Below are 12,442 nucleotides of genomic sequence, written 5' to 3' on the forward strand. Positions count from 1 at the left end.
AGTTTACTTACAGTTTCAATGGCCATTTCTATTGCTGCATTATCTTCTGAGCTTGGACATTTCAGGAAGTGTTTAAGTGCCTGAAAGGAGAATTGTATAACAATTAAAAATTTTCAGACTACTTTCACAACGGGAAGCACAAAGCTTTCACATACACATAGTAATCACAGTTTGTGCAAGTATCTTCATCTCAACCAGGAGCTTGCACCATGTTGGGTCATACAACACATACTTAAAAGGCTGAGTGTAGTTTAAAAAGTAGAATGATCCAGTCTGAAGAATCTAGTTCTGATTTTGAATGAAATAAGAATGAAAAATGTGCCCTCTTTAGATAGGAAGATACAATTATTTTCATTGATTCATTCAACAAATCATTTACTGACAACCTGCTGCTCTGAATATAAGGCTGTGCTAGCTGCTAAGGAGAGAAGGCAATGGCACCCCACTCCAGTACTCTTGCCTGGAAAATCCCATGGATGGAGGAGCCTGGTGGGCTGCAGTCCATGGGGTCGCTAAGAGTCGGACACGACTGAGTGACTTCACTTTCACTTTTCCCTTTCATGCATTGGAGAAGGAAATGGCAACCCACTCCAGTATTCTTGCCTGGAGAATCCCGGGGACAGCGGAGCCTGGTGGGCTGCCATCTATGGGGTCGCACAGAGTCGGACACGACTGAAGCGACTTAGCAGTAGCAGTAGCAGCTGCTAAGGAAAATACCAGTTACGGGTATTCTGCAGCTTGTCTTTTTGTATCATGTACAGTCTCATTGGGGGGATCTATGTGATGTGATGGTAATACAAAGAGCCAATTTTTTTATAAGTTTTTTTTTTTGCTTTGCCGTGGACCATTTTTAAAGTCTTCACTGAATTTGTTACAACACTGTTTCTGTTTCTCTTTTTTTCCCCCCCATGTTTTGGTTTTTGGCCAGGGGACATGGATCTTAGCTTCCTGACCAGGGATCCAATCCACACCCTCTGCAATGGAAGGTGAAGTCTTAACCACTGGATCACCAGGGAAATCCCCAAAACCAATTATTTTAAACCACGGTTGTCTACTTCCTAAACACCATACCGCCAAAACTATGATGACATTTATGGCTATGAAGGCTTCAGAAACAAATGGGCAATATTTTCTTTCCAATTTATTTATACACAGTATGTCCTTGTTGGTTATCTATTTAAAATTTTTAAATATAGCAGTGTGTGCAAGTCAGTACTAAACTCACAAATGAGCAGTATTGCCAGTTGGTTTTATAGCTGGTGTGAGGAAGAAAGGATGTTCTTAAAGGTACCACAGAGGAAAAGGACTTGGAGATGAACAGGTCTGTGGTAGGTGGGGAAGAGGGCAGAGAGGAGCCCAGTAGAGAACAAGGATGGGAAAGGCTAGTGGGATAGTAGGACTCTTCACTGTAAAAAGCTAGATGCCACTCTGGGAGGTTCAGGCTCGTTGATCAATTGTGGAAAATCCAGCAAAGGAATTTAGACTCAAGAACTAAAGGGCCAGAACAGCAAATTGGTGGCCTGAAGGCCAAGTTCACACACAGACATGTTTCTTTGGTCAGAGAGATGTTATACAAATATCTGGGCCTATATTTCAACACTGACCCAGACTTACGTTTATGTAAAATCCTATGATCTGAAACTAGTAGGCCCAAACTCCTGAATGGCAACACATTTTTGAGGATAAGTAGCAGCTATTTCCTTCATACGAGGTGCCATCCAGCAGTCCCTGTCCTTCACTCACTGAACGCAAGCCTTACTCCACAGGTTCACTTGTTTACGGCCCTTGCTTGAACACTGTAACTCTGCTTTAGCGATTCTTTGGCAGTCAAAGTCAGTACCATTTGGGGAACAAAATGAAGCATGATTTATAAAGAGAGAAGCTAAAAACAAGGAAAATAGGAAACAATCTCAAGTGAGGTGACCTGGGTCTGGATTATGTGGATGGTGGTCAGAATGATAAAGAGAGAGAGCTGTGAGAGAGGTAATGAAGGCAGCTGTGAAGGAGGTGACTGGGTGTGGCAGAGTGTGGAAGATTTCAAGGTTGACTTTGAGATTTCAAATCTGGGTGTCTGGGAGCATAATATGTTTTAACACATTTCCTCTAGTCGCTCCTGTGGAGTCCAAAGTATGTTTTCTTGGCAAATACTCACTCGTGAATACTGGCCACACAGCAAGAAGAATTTTCCAGCCTGAAAATGTCTTTTTTCTCCTTCAAAATATAAGGCTATGCTTTGATAGTCTTCATTACTGGTGTCTTCAGAACCTACAACAGAAATCAGAAATTCATTGAGTAAAATATCTGAGCATAACCTGTTTATTTCTTATTGCTAATTCAAAAACAAGATGTAAAAACAGGCAATTAAAATCTCTGAACAGCAAATATTATTATCAGTGTCTTTTTCATCACAAAACACATTCACCATAATAATCTCACAGATCAACTGTTCCACTTTCTTTTCTCTCTAAACAGCAATCAGGAGAGGATGCTATGAAGCTTTGTGAGAAGCTAGGTTATGGTTTGACATTACCCTTATGGACTTTTATCTTTCTTTAAAAGTTTCAATCTCATTTCCTAAAACAACAGGAACAATCCAGGATTTTCCTAGGGTTTCAAAACAATTGGGAGGCAAGTTAACCATAATGCACACACAACCCATCTCCTTTCTCAGTTTCTCCAATGCCTGGTTTAAACAATAGTCAGTGTGTATTTGTCAGACAGGGAAGATGATACTCAAGTGGATAATAGATGCTATTAAAGATAATTACTGTTTTTCCTTTTTTGCTGTTGTTCTTTTAGTTTGAGGCTTAAACATATTAAGCACAGAAGACTCCAAAGCTGCTGGAGTTCCAATTCATTGTTTACATTTACTCACGGGAGTTGGAGGCCCAAAAGGGCACCAGAGTATGAACAGCCCTGTGTCTCCAGACCAAGGCAGATTAAGAGTTTATAAAAGAAGAGAGTAAAGAAAGATGAAGGAAAGTGTGTGTTATGTTTGGGGACTGGAGGGCCTGTGTATTCATGTGTATCGGATAAGCCACATCCTTATGAAATTAGAAAAACTTAAATGCTTTAGTGCAATGATGACTTGTAACGTTAGGATAGAAATGTCATCGGCCATGTTAAACATTAATAATTATAATGTGACTTTTATCTGTACTTTCTTTTTTTCTTTAACTCTTTATATTTCCAACTATCTGAATGACTTCTGAAGATATTACAAGATGCTTTTACCTATTATTTCCCTTGAAGACTGAAACAAAAATTTTCTTATGAATCCCACCATCATTTCTTATGGTCATTTTTTTGAATTTTAAAACATGAAATAACAGGAAAGGACAAATATTATAATTCCACTTAGGTACCATGAATAGTCAAATTCATAGAGACTGAGAGTAGAACAGTGTTACCAGGCTGGGAGGCGAGGGGAATGGGAGCCAGTTTAATGGGTAGGGTTTAGGATGGTGAAAAAGTTCTGGAGACAGACGTGGTGATGGTTGTACAACAATGTGAATGTACTTCACACAACCAAACTGTGCACTTAAAAATTATTAAAATGGTAAATTTATGTTTTGTATATTTTACCACAATAAAAAAAGAGAAAAATCACACTACAAATAAGGTTATATATGGCCCATGAGGTGAAAAATCTGAAAGTTATTTCAGTTAAGTTCTAAGAATAATTACAAATAGGGGAAGAAAATCTATAAGCTGGTATTCTCAGAATATAAAATTTTCTTTCAGACTTTCAAAATCTTTAAAAAACAAACACATCCTATATTCTTAATTTACAATTCAATTTTTAGATTTTATCAACACAATTACTTTTTCAAAAGTTATTCTGCATTTCTTATTACTTTTGTTTTGGAAACCTTCCTTTACCACTGGTTAATCAGTAGGAGAATTTGGGAAATCTGGCCTCCCGTGGAAGTCACCTGAAACACCTTAATTTTTCAAAGTGGTCTTACGATTCCATGTCACTTTGAAGGTGACAGTAGGGATCCTGAAACATATAGTTACATGTGTGCCTGTGCACAAATGGTGTGTGTGCATGTGCTTGTGGATGTAACTAATCTGATTATTAGACCAGATAGAATCTTTAAGAGAAATTGAGGAAAACAATGATATTTACCAATAATGTCTGCATAGATTTCCATTTTGTTGTGTTGCTGAGCCAGTGTGAAAGCTTCATTATTACATTTGGACATAACAAGAAACTGGATGGCAGATCCGTAGTCACCTAGCTGTAGAAAAAATCTAAAGCAAAGAGTACTTTAATTAGCTTGACTCATTTAAAAGAAGTCTGTCATTCACAAAATAAAAATCTTTTTCAAGCCAGAGAAACCATTCCAAAGTAAAAACATACTGGGTAAACTGTAGTTCTATACCATATGTTTGTATTTGGTAAACATACTCTTGTATGTTGACCATAACAAACAGCCTGTGAATTTAAACACTTAAATATGATTTTGAAAAGAAATAAATATTCCATTTGAAATGATTTATTTGACAAGGGGAAGTGGGGGCTCTCTTTAAAGGCTAGTTTTTGGAAGTCCAAAAATAACGCATTACATTACCTGGCTACCATCCTAGCTCCATCCAGGGACTGGGTCTCTCTGACAATACTGACAGCCTTTTCTGGATTGTTGAGGTGGTCCAGGTAGATGCGGATCACACTGTTCCATTGTTTTGCATTCTCATAAGCCACAACAGCTTCTTTGTATCTATAAGAGATACTTAGTTCAAACAAACTTTCTCAACCCTGTCACATTTGGGAGAAAAATGTCAATAAATGTTTGGGATATTGGTTTTTGGTTTTTTTTTTATTAATGGTGGTTGCTCACTTTTCTTGTACTTCTTCGTTTTTTATCAGAAAGAATACCATGAACTAAAATATGCTGTTTTTAGAGGTTTGATAAACTAACAGTAAAATACCAATAATGAACTGTATTTTCTCATCTGAATCATATATATACAATTTGTTATATTTTACTGTTTTGTTAAAGTGGAAAGATTATCACAGTAATACAGGCTTATTTTAGCGAACAGAAAATGAGGAATTTTTCACAATTATAGATACAGCTTAACAGTAATCTATAAAAATCATTGTGTATTGACCTCTAGATGGAGCTCAAGACTTCTGTTCAGTCTCCATGAGCTCTCTAGCTCTTTCCATTTTAACAAGACATTTAGTGTATATCTCTTTCTTAAGGTTACTTTTCTAAAAGTAGAAGGAAGTAACCTTTAAAAATTTCTTAACACATATTGCTAAATAACCTTCTAAAGACTTTAGAAATTTACAGTACCATTAGTCATGCATAACAAGTGCTTTTTGACAATATGGTTATTAGTTTAAAATAAATCTTTTCCCAATATAAGTTAAAATGATATGCTGTTGCTTTAATTACCATTAGTGAGATGGAGCTTTTTCACATTTGTATAAAATATAATTTCATAACTGTATTTCCTCCTCTGGCACTCCTTGTCTTAGTCCATTTCCTCCCAGTGCATTTGAGTTTCTTATATTAAGTTCCAGAAAATCTTTGTCTATTTAAGGTACCAACAATTCATTGTTATACTGTAATACTGTTTTTCAGCTTAAACAGAGCAGCCATGAAATTCATGTTTGTTCACTTTTCTTTGCCTCTGTAAGTTATCCTCCTTAATAAAATGACTATTGCTTAATTTCATTTTCATGCCATAACTCTATCAAAATTTCAACTTCTAGTATTTAACCTTCAAGTAAAAATGAGATTGTAGTCCACATATAAATACATAAAGGACTGGGTGAACTATATAAAGTATGGGGAAAACTTAATAGCCTGGCACTTCAAGCCAGGTGAGAGTAAAGATGTTTTCTGTTTTTGCCTTTCTTAGAAGGTTGCAGATATCAACAATTACTTTATAAAACATCCTTTTAGCTTTGTGTAAAATTGAGACATTGTACAAACCTTCCATCTGCTTCTTTAGCTTTGGCATACTGCAAATGAATCTTTGGAGAAGAAACATGAGGCAGAAGCTCACCAACTTTTGCCCTAGAAACGTAGGTTTAGGAGAATAATGTCAGCGCTACATTTGCTCCAAAAGTAGCTTCCCACAATCAGATGTTAACTTTTAGGATTCAAGAAACAGTTATCGTGATCTTAAAAATATCTTGGCTCTTACAGTTAAAAGATTTAATTGCTTTTTCTCGGGCCCCCGACCCCGCCAGCCCACCCTCTGTGGGAAAATGAAGGCTAGTTCATTGACTCTTTGTGGATAATAGAGCTTTTTTATTCTGCTAATTTATCTGATCAGGTTATTTCGCCATATTAAACCAAGAAAATGTGCTGTTCTTCGGGAAAAAGAACTATTGAGATGAACTAATCTATAAAGAAAAACAGGCGATGGAGGGAAGGCCCAGACAGAGGCAATAGCTTCACAGTTGGGAGGAGGAGCAAGAAAACCAGAGGGGAGGGCATCTACACACATTCATTTCCACACCTGCTCAGAACACATTTTATAGCAGATTCTTACCAGTTCTTACAGCGGATGTAAACAGATGCTGCTTTGTCATAGTAGAGACCTTTTTCATATAGTTGAGCTGCTTCTGAAAATTGCTAAAATAGTATGAGATTATCAAAATACTAGTTTTATTGTGTATGAGACCTCATGAATATTTATTCACAGGAAACTCTACCTTCATATTCTCCAGGATGGCTCCACAGTCTCTTTTAAGGACACTGCTGGGGTGCTTGAGGGCTTGGTTAACCCCTCGGCGGATGTCTCCCATTCTTATGGACATCTGGGCCACGCCAGCCAGGCACACCTCATCGTGTTCCTGAAATTAGAAGGCAAATAACTAACAAATCACATCCTAACTTAAAATGATGTATTTTATTTTTATTTATTTCTTAAAAGGTTTTTACTTTGTATTGGGATATAGCCGATTAACAATGTTGTGATACAGGTGAACAGAAAAGAGACTCAGCCATACATATACATGTATCTATTCTCCCCCAAATTGTCCTCCCATCCAGGCTGCCACATAACATTGAGCAGAGTTCCACGTGCTATACAGAAGATTCTTGCCGGTTATCCATTTTAAGTATAGCAATGTGTACATGTCTGTCCCAAGCTCCCTAACTATATCCCATCCCCCCACTCTTTCCCCTGGCAACCATAAGTTCATTCTCTGTGAGTCTCTTTCTGTCTTCTAAGTAGGTTCATTTGTAAAAAATTATGTATTTTAGCCAAACAATTTAAATCTAAAACGAGCCTAAAGGTTATGGTTTACTTTCAATAGTCTTTGCTGGCAAATCTGAAGATTCTGAAATAATACTGAATCTTAAAAAAAAAAAAAAATCATCTGTTACAAAGTCATATTCTTTGCTTTAGAAGTCTACATCTTTTCTGCTCAAGGCCAAATTTTTATTGCACCTTTGTCATAATACCTTGCATATCTTTGTATGTCTTCTTGGTATAAAATTTTATGTGAAAGGAAATATACTGGGTACATAGCATAAATGCTACAAATAAAATTAAGAGAGAAAACATTTATCAAATTAAAGATTTCTCTACTAGGCATGATGAAACATAAAACCTTTATTTATTTGTGACAGAGGATCTGAGTTTTATATTTTATTTAATTTTAAATAACTTAAATGGCCCCATGTGGCTAGTGGTGACTGTATTTAATAACATAGTTAAGAATAAACTAGAATAGATGCAGCCAAACAAAGAAATTGTTAAAACTCCAAGAGATAAATGAACAAAGGATATAATTAGGCGATTCAAGTTCTTTTGGAGAGCAATCTAGCAGTTTAAAGAATTGAAAGCACACATTTTATGACACAGAAATCCCACTTGTAAGAATATAACCTGCAGAAATACGATCTTAAGTAGCTAAGATACATATATTAATACTAGGCAGAATATTCACCACAGTGTATTTGATAGAAACAAAACCCCAAATAACTATAATTATAGTTATTTGAATTCAACAAGGGAGTGGATGGAAAAAAACCATGATACATCCAAACAATGAAAATTTAGAAGCTCTTAAAAAATTAAAACATTCATATGTATTGACTTGGAAAGACCATAGGCAAAATGCTGTTTTTCTTTCACAGAACGGATTCTCAGTTGGTCTTTGCTGAGAGAATGGAAGTGAATGATTTCATTTTTAGCAGAAATCCCCATTGTATACATATCTATATGCCTAGACGAGCTTCTGGATGGAAATAATGTAAGGTCATGACCAGGAGTCATCATTACGGAGTGTGTTTGGAGCAGAGAAGGTTGAACTCTCACTTTGTAGGTTAACAGACTTTGGTGATTTTTCAAATTGACTATAATGACATTGTTATCACTTTTGTAATAAAAGGCTAGATATAAAACAGAAAATAAAAAGATTTTCAATCTTGACATCACCTAACAAAAATATAAATTTTTATCGCAAAATTTATCTTCTTGAGCTAAAATTCTGGGATGGTCTGGGACAAGAGAATGGACTGGAATGGTGGATAAAGTATATGCTTACCAGGTTAATCATAAAAGATACAGCATGAGGAATAAAATGGCAGAAAAACCTTTATGGACTGGGAATTCACTTTCAAAGTGGTTACTGAAACATTTTAAGAGAGAAATGAAAAGCCTTATGAAAATCATAGCTAGCCTGTAAGTGGAAAGGGATACAAATTTTACTCCCAACCTCAATAAAAAGCTCATATTTAGGGTGAAACAGAAAACAAAGCTTTTTCAGACAGATAAAAATATTGTCAATGTCAGTTTTTAAGAGTTCAAAGTGTTTTAAAATTATTTAACTATGTCCTTGCAAAGTTGTTAATAAACTGAAAAAAAAAAGACTCACCTGCTTCATACTAAATAAATACAATGCAAATAAGATTATTTCTTACAGGAAATCAACAACAAACTCGAAGATAACTATGCATATCTTATCTTTATTCAAGGTTACCTTATTATCACCTGTTATTCCTTTCTCATAATGAGCCAAAGCATTTACATAATCACCTCTGAAAAAAAAAAGTGAATTTTAATACACAGTTAAGTATTTTGTTTACATATATAAGATTTAAAAGATAATCTGTCACTGAGTTCCTTAAGCACATGAAAGATGTGATACACAATGTTTAGGCATGCATTCTTTGAAGTGCAGGCCATTATTTTGCTACTTTAAAAATAGGTATTAAGCTAGATTATGCTAAGAGTGTAAGGTACTAACTTTGTAGTATGCTAGGCATTTGGGGGAGCTACGTTAAATTTTTTGGTCACTTTTGCTTAATTATCTCCTTTGAGGTTGGTCAGTAGTCTCCTGCCTGCAATTCAGGAGACCCGGGTTCGATCCCTGGGTAGGGAAGATCCCCTGGAGAAGGGAATGGCAACCCACTCCAGTACTCTTGCCTGGAGAATTTCATGGACAGAGGATGTGGTGGGCTATAGTCCATGGGATCGCAAAGAGTTGGACACAACTATGCGACAAACTTTCCTTTCTTCCTTTCCTTTGGGGTTCTAAAGACAATCATGAGACCATAAAAAGCAATGTGTTTTTTATTTCCCCCAAATACCCAGTGTTTATAAGTGCAATATGTATTGACAGAATCTGTGTAGAAATTAAGGAAAATACTGGGGATGACAGTATTAAGGGCCCTGATTCTTATTCTGATAAAAAGTATCATGTTGTTTGTTTAGTCACTAAGACGTGTTGGACTCTGCAACCCCATGGACTGCAGCCCGCCAGGCTCCTCTGTCCATGGGATTTCCCAGGCAGGAATACTGGAATGGGTTGCCATTCTCTTCTCTAGGGGATCTTCCTGACCCAGGGATCGAACTCTTGTCTTCTGTGTCTCCTGCATTGGCAGGCAGATTCTTTACCATTGAGACACCAGGAAATATAAATAATACTGCTCCCTCTTCCCATGATGGATGCTAATATGGATCTGCATATCTAGCAGTCATATTTATTACCTCAATTCATTCTTACTGCTTGGAACAGAATGGATCAGTGATTGCCTAGTATCCATCTGGAGATCCACTATCCGTTAAGAAACTATCTCCTCCAGAATAAATTATTCAGCTCTGAAAAATCAGCTTAGACCAGTCAACCTCCCTCAGCTTCACTCAATTTTCTCATCTGTTGGTGACAAGGAATTTGTTGGACAGCCCAGAGCTTCACAGTCAGCAGTGTTCCTACGTGGGAATTTCTAATGCTGCCATGCTGTGCTTAGTTGTGTCCAACTCTTTGCAACCGCATGGACTGTAACCCGCCAGGCCCCTCTGTCCATGGGGATTCTCCAGGCAAGAATACTGGAGTGGGTTGCCATATCCTCCTCCAGGGGATCTTCCCAACCCAGGGATTGAACCCAGGTCTCCTGCACTGCAGGCGGATTCTTTACCATCTGAGCCACCAGGGAAGCCCCCAAATACTGAAATGGGTAGCCTATCCCTTCTCCAGGAGATCTTCCCGATCCAGGAATCGAACCAGGGTCTCCTGCATTGCAGGTGGATTCTTTACCAGCTGAGCTACCCAGGAAGCCCAGCAATTTCCATATTTGGACCCAATTACATCAACACAGATAGAGATGTCTGCTGATGGTTCCTCCTTCAGGAACCTGTGGTTTTCCTTGAGCAAGCCCAATTAAGAGATGCTAACCTGAGACTTGGGAACTCTCACTTTATTTTTATGGTATTTTAGTTCATGTACTTTATTTAATTATTTTATTTTGGAACTCTCATGTGGATCTAGCTCATGATTCTAATGTCAGACTGGAGAGCTAATCCTTCCCACAGATGACAGATGGGTCCTTCTTTGATCTAATCAATGTCTTGGATGTAGAATGAAACAGACTGTTGGAACTGAGCACAGGTCCAGGGTCTTAGAATCAAAATCAGCAGCTGGTGGGACTTCTCTGGTGGTCCAGTGGCTAAGACATCACATTCTCAATGCAGGGGTCCTGGGTTCAATCCCTCCCTGGTCAGGAAACTAGATCCCACATGCCACAACTAAGACCTGGCGCAGCCAAATAAATAAATATTTCTAAAAAATCAGCACCTGGTAGCTACTGGGGTACCAGATGGTGATGAGCTATACCTAATTAGTTATGATTATCACAAGGGTAAGTCTCCTGATTTGGGTGTTGGCTGCATATCTAGATCAGGGCCCAGGGGTCAGCATAGAGATAACAGTGAAAACTATGGAAACTGATGGCTTCACAGTCACATGTTGAGCAGAAAGGGTTAAAAAAGTATCAATAACATCAGACTTTCAACTGGCTCAGCTCACCTGACTATGATGAGACAGTTTTTGAGGGTTTGCTACAAAGACTTTGATTCTCCTGAAAGGAGGAACAATGGAAGTTTTCTGGATAGTTCCAGAGCTTACTCAAGTGCTTGTGCTCTAACAGGGGAGGGTGGGTCATCTGCCAGTGTAGTGACCCTCTTCTCTTCACTCTCAGCCCCAGTCACACTCAGGACAGAGATGCAGGGCCAGGGCACTGAGGCCTCCTCTCCTGTGTTATGCAGTAAGATTCCTATTTGTTCTTTTCAATATACTGGATTAACTTTGTAAGGGGAAGAAATGTGATAAATTTAGATTAAGATTGACTGAGAAGAAATAAAATCTCCAAAAAGCTTTTATTTGCAAAATGGGAACTTTTAAATAAGGTATCCTGGTTAGAAATGAAAGAGTAGTTTTTCATGGAGTAATTTCTACCACTATTATCTGTCAATATTCTCAATGACTATGAAGTCTATATGAAAATAAAATGGAACTACATAAAAATGATTTTTAATGTTAGAACCATATTTTCTTTGTTCAAGAAGCAGTGTTTTTCCCATTTTACACTTTTTAAAAATGGATATATCCTATAATAAATGTCAAAAGAAATTGCCCAGTTATGATGTAGTTGTTATTGTGACTACATATACTTGCAAACTTATATTTGTCAATGAATGATTCATTTCTTGTCTCTGAAGGTATCTGCATTAGTGACATTAACCACAGCTGAATGTGAGTTTAAAATTGGATCCTGAAATGCCTCTAAAATTACACTTTTAGGTAGCACTGAAGTAAAAATGTATAGTCTGTCAATTAAGACTATTGACAGTTAAGACTGTCCAGCAATTAAGAACACTAGAAATTTCTAAATCTCTAAGAACAGATTATGGCATTTTCAAAGGTAGGCAAGATCTGTGAAGCATATTCATCATGCATCAGCTGGGCTTATTACTCAAGCACTGCAGATTCACCTTGAAAAGCTTCTGGCTTGATTTGCAACATTAACTGATGAATTTTCATCCATGTGCAATTCAATTTTAAAAAGCAGAAGTACAAGTTGAAGCAAATAGAGTTGTAGAACAAAGCCCAGCATCTCTCACCATGCCTTGAATTCACACTGCAAATCCTCAGTGTTCAAAGAGGTCAAGGTCATGATCATAGATTAAG

At 37.2% G+C, this 12,442-nt stretch overlaps 1 protein-coding gene across 1 annotated transcript in view; it reads right to left on the bottom strand.

The window, feature by feature from the left end:
* Nucleotides 1-12,442, bottom strand: part of WDR19 (WD repeat domain 19) — a 75,005-nt gene that overhangs the window by 22,185 nt on the left and 40,378 nt on the right. The window contains exons 21-28 of the mRNA XM_081592593.1: nucleotides 8,957-9,014; nucleotides 6,680-6,820; nucleotides 6,517-6,599; nucleotides 5,952-6,035; nucleotides 4,578-4,724; nucleotides 4,133-4,257; nucleotides 2,153-2,265; nucleotides 12-80 (exon numbers count right to left, since the gene is read on the bottom strand). Of these exons, the coding sequence (XP_081448719.1) occupies nucleotides 12-80; nucleotides 2,153-2,265; nucleotides 4,133-4,257; nucleotides 4,578-4,724; nucleotides 5,952-6,035; nucleotides 6,517-6,599; nucleotides 6,680-6,820; nucleotides 8,957-9,014 (820 nt within the window). The remainder of the gene's footprint in view (nucleotides 1-11; nucleotides 81-2,152; nucleotides 2,266-4,132; nucleotides 4,258-4,577; nucleotides 4,725-5,951; nucleotides 6,036-6,516; nucleotides 6,600-6,679; nucleotides 6,821-8,956; nucleotides 9,015-12,442) is intronic.

The sequence above is a fragment of the Giraffa tippelskirchi genome, chromosome 1 (assembly GCF_054371585.1).
Source record: "Giraffa tippelskirchi isolate mGirTip1 chromosome 1, T2T-mGirTip1v1.2.pri, whole genome shotgun sequence".
NCBI classification, from domain to species: Eukaryota; Metazoa; Chordata; class Mammalia; order Artiodactyla; family Giraffidae; genus Giraffa; species Giraffa tippelskirchi.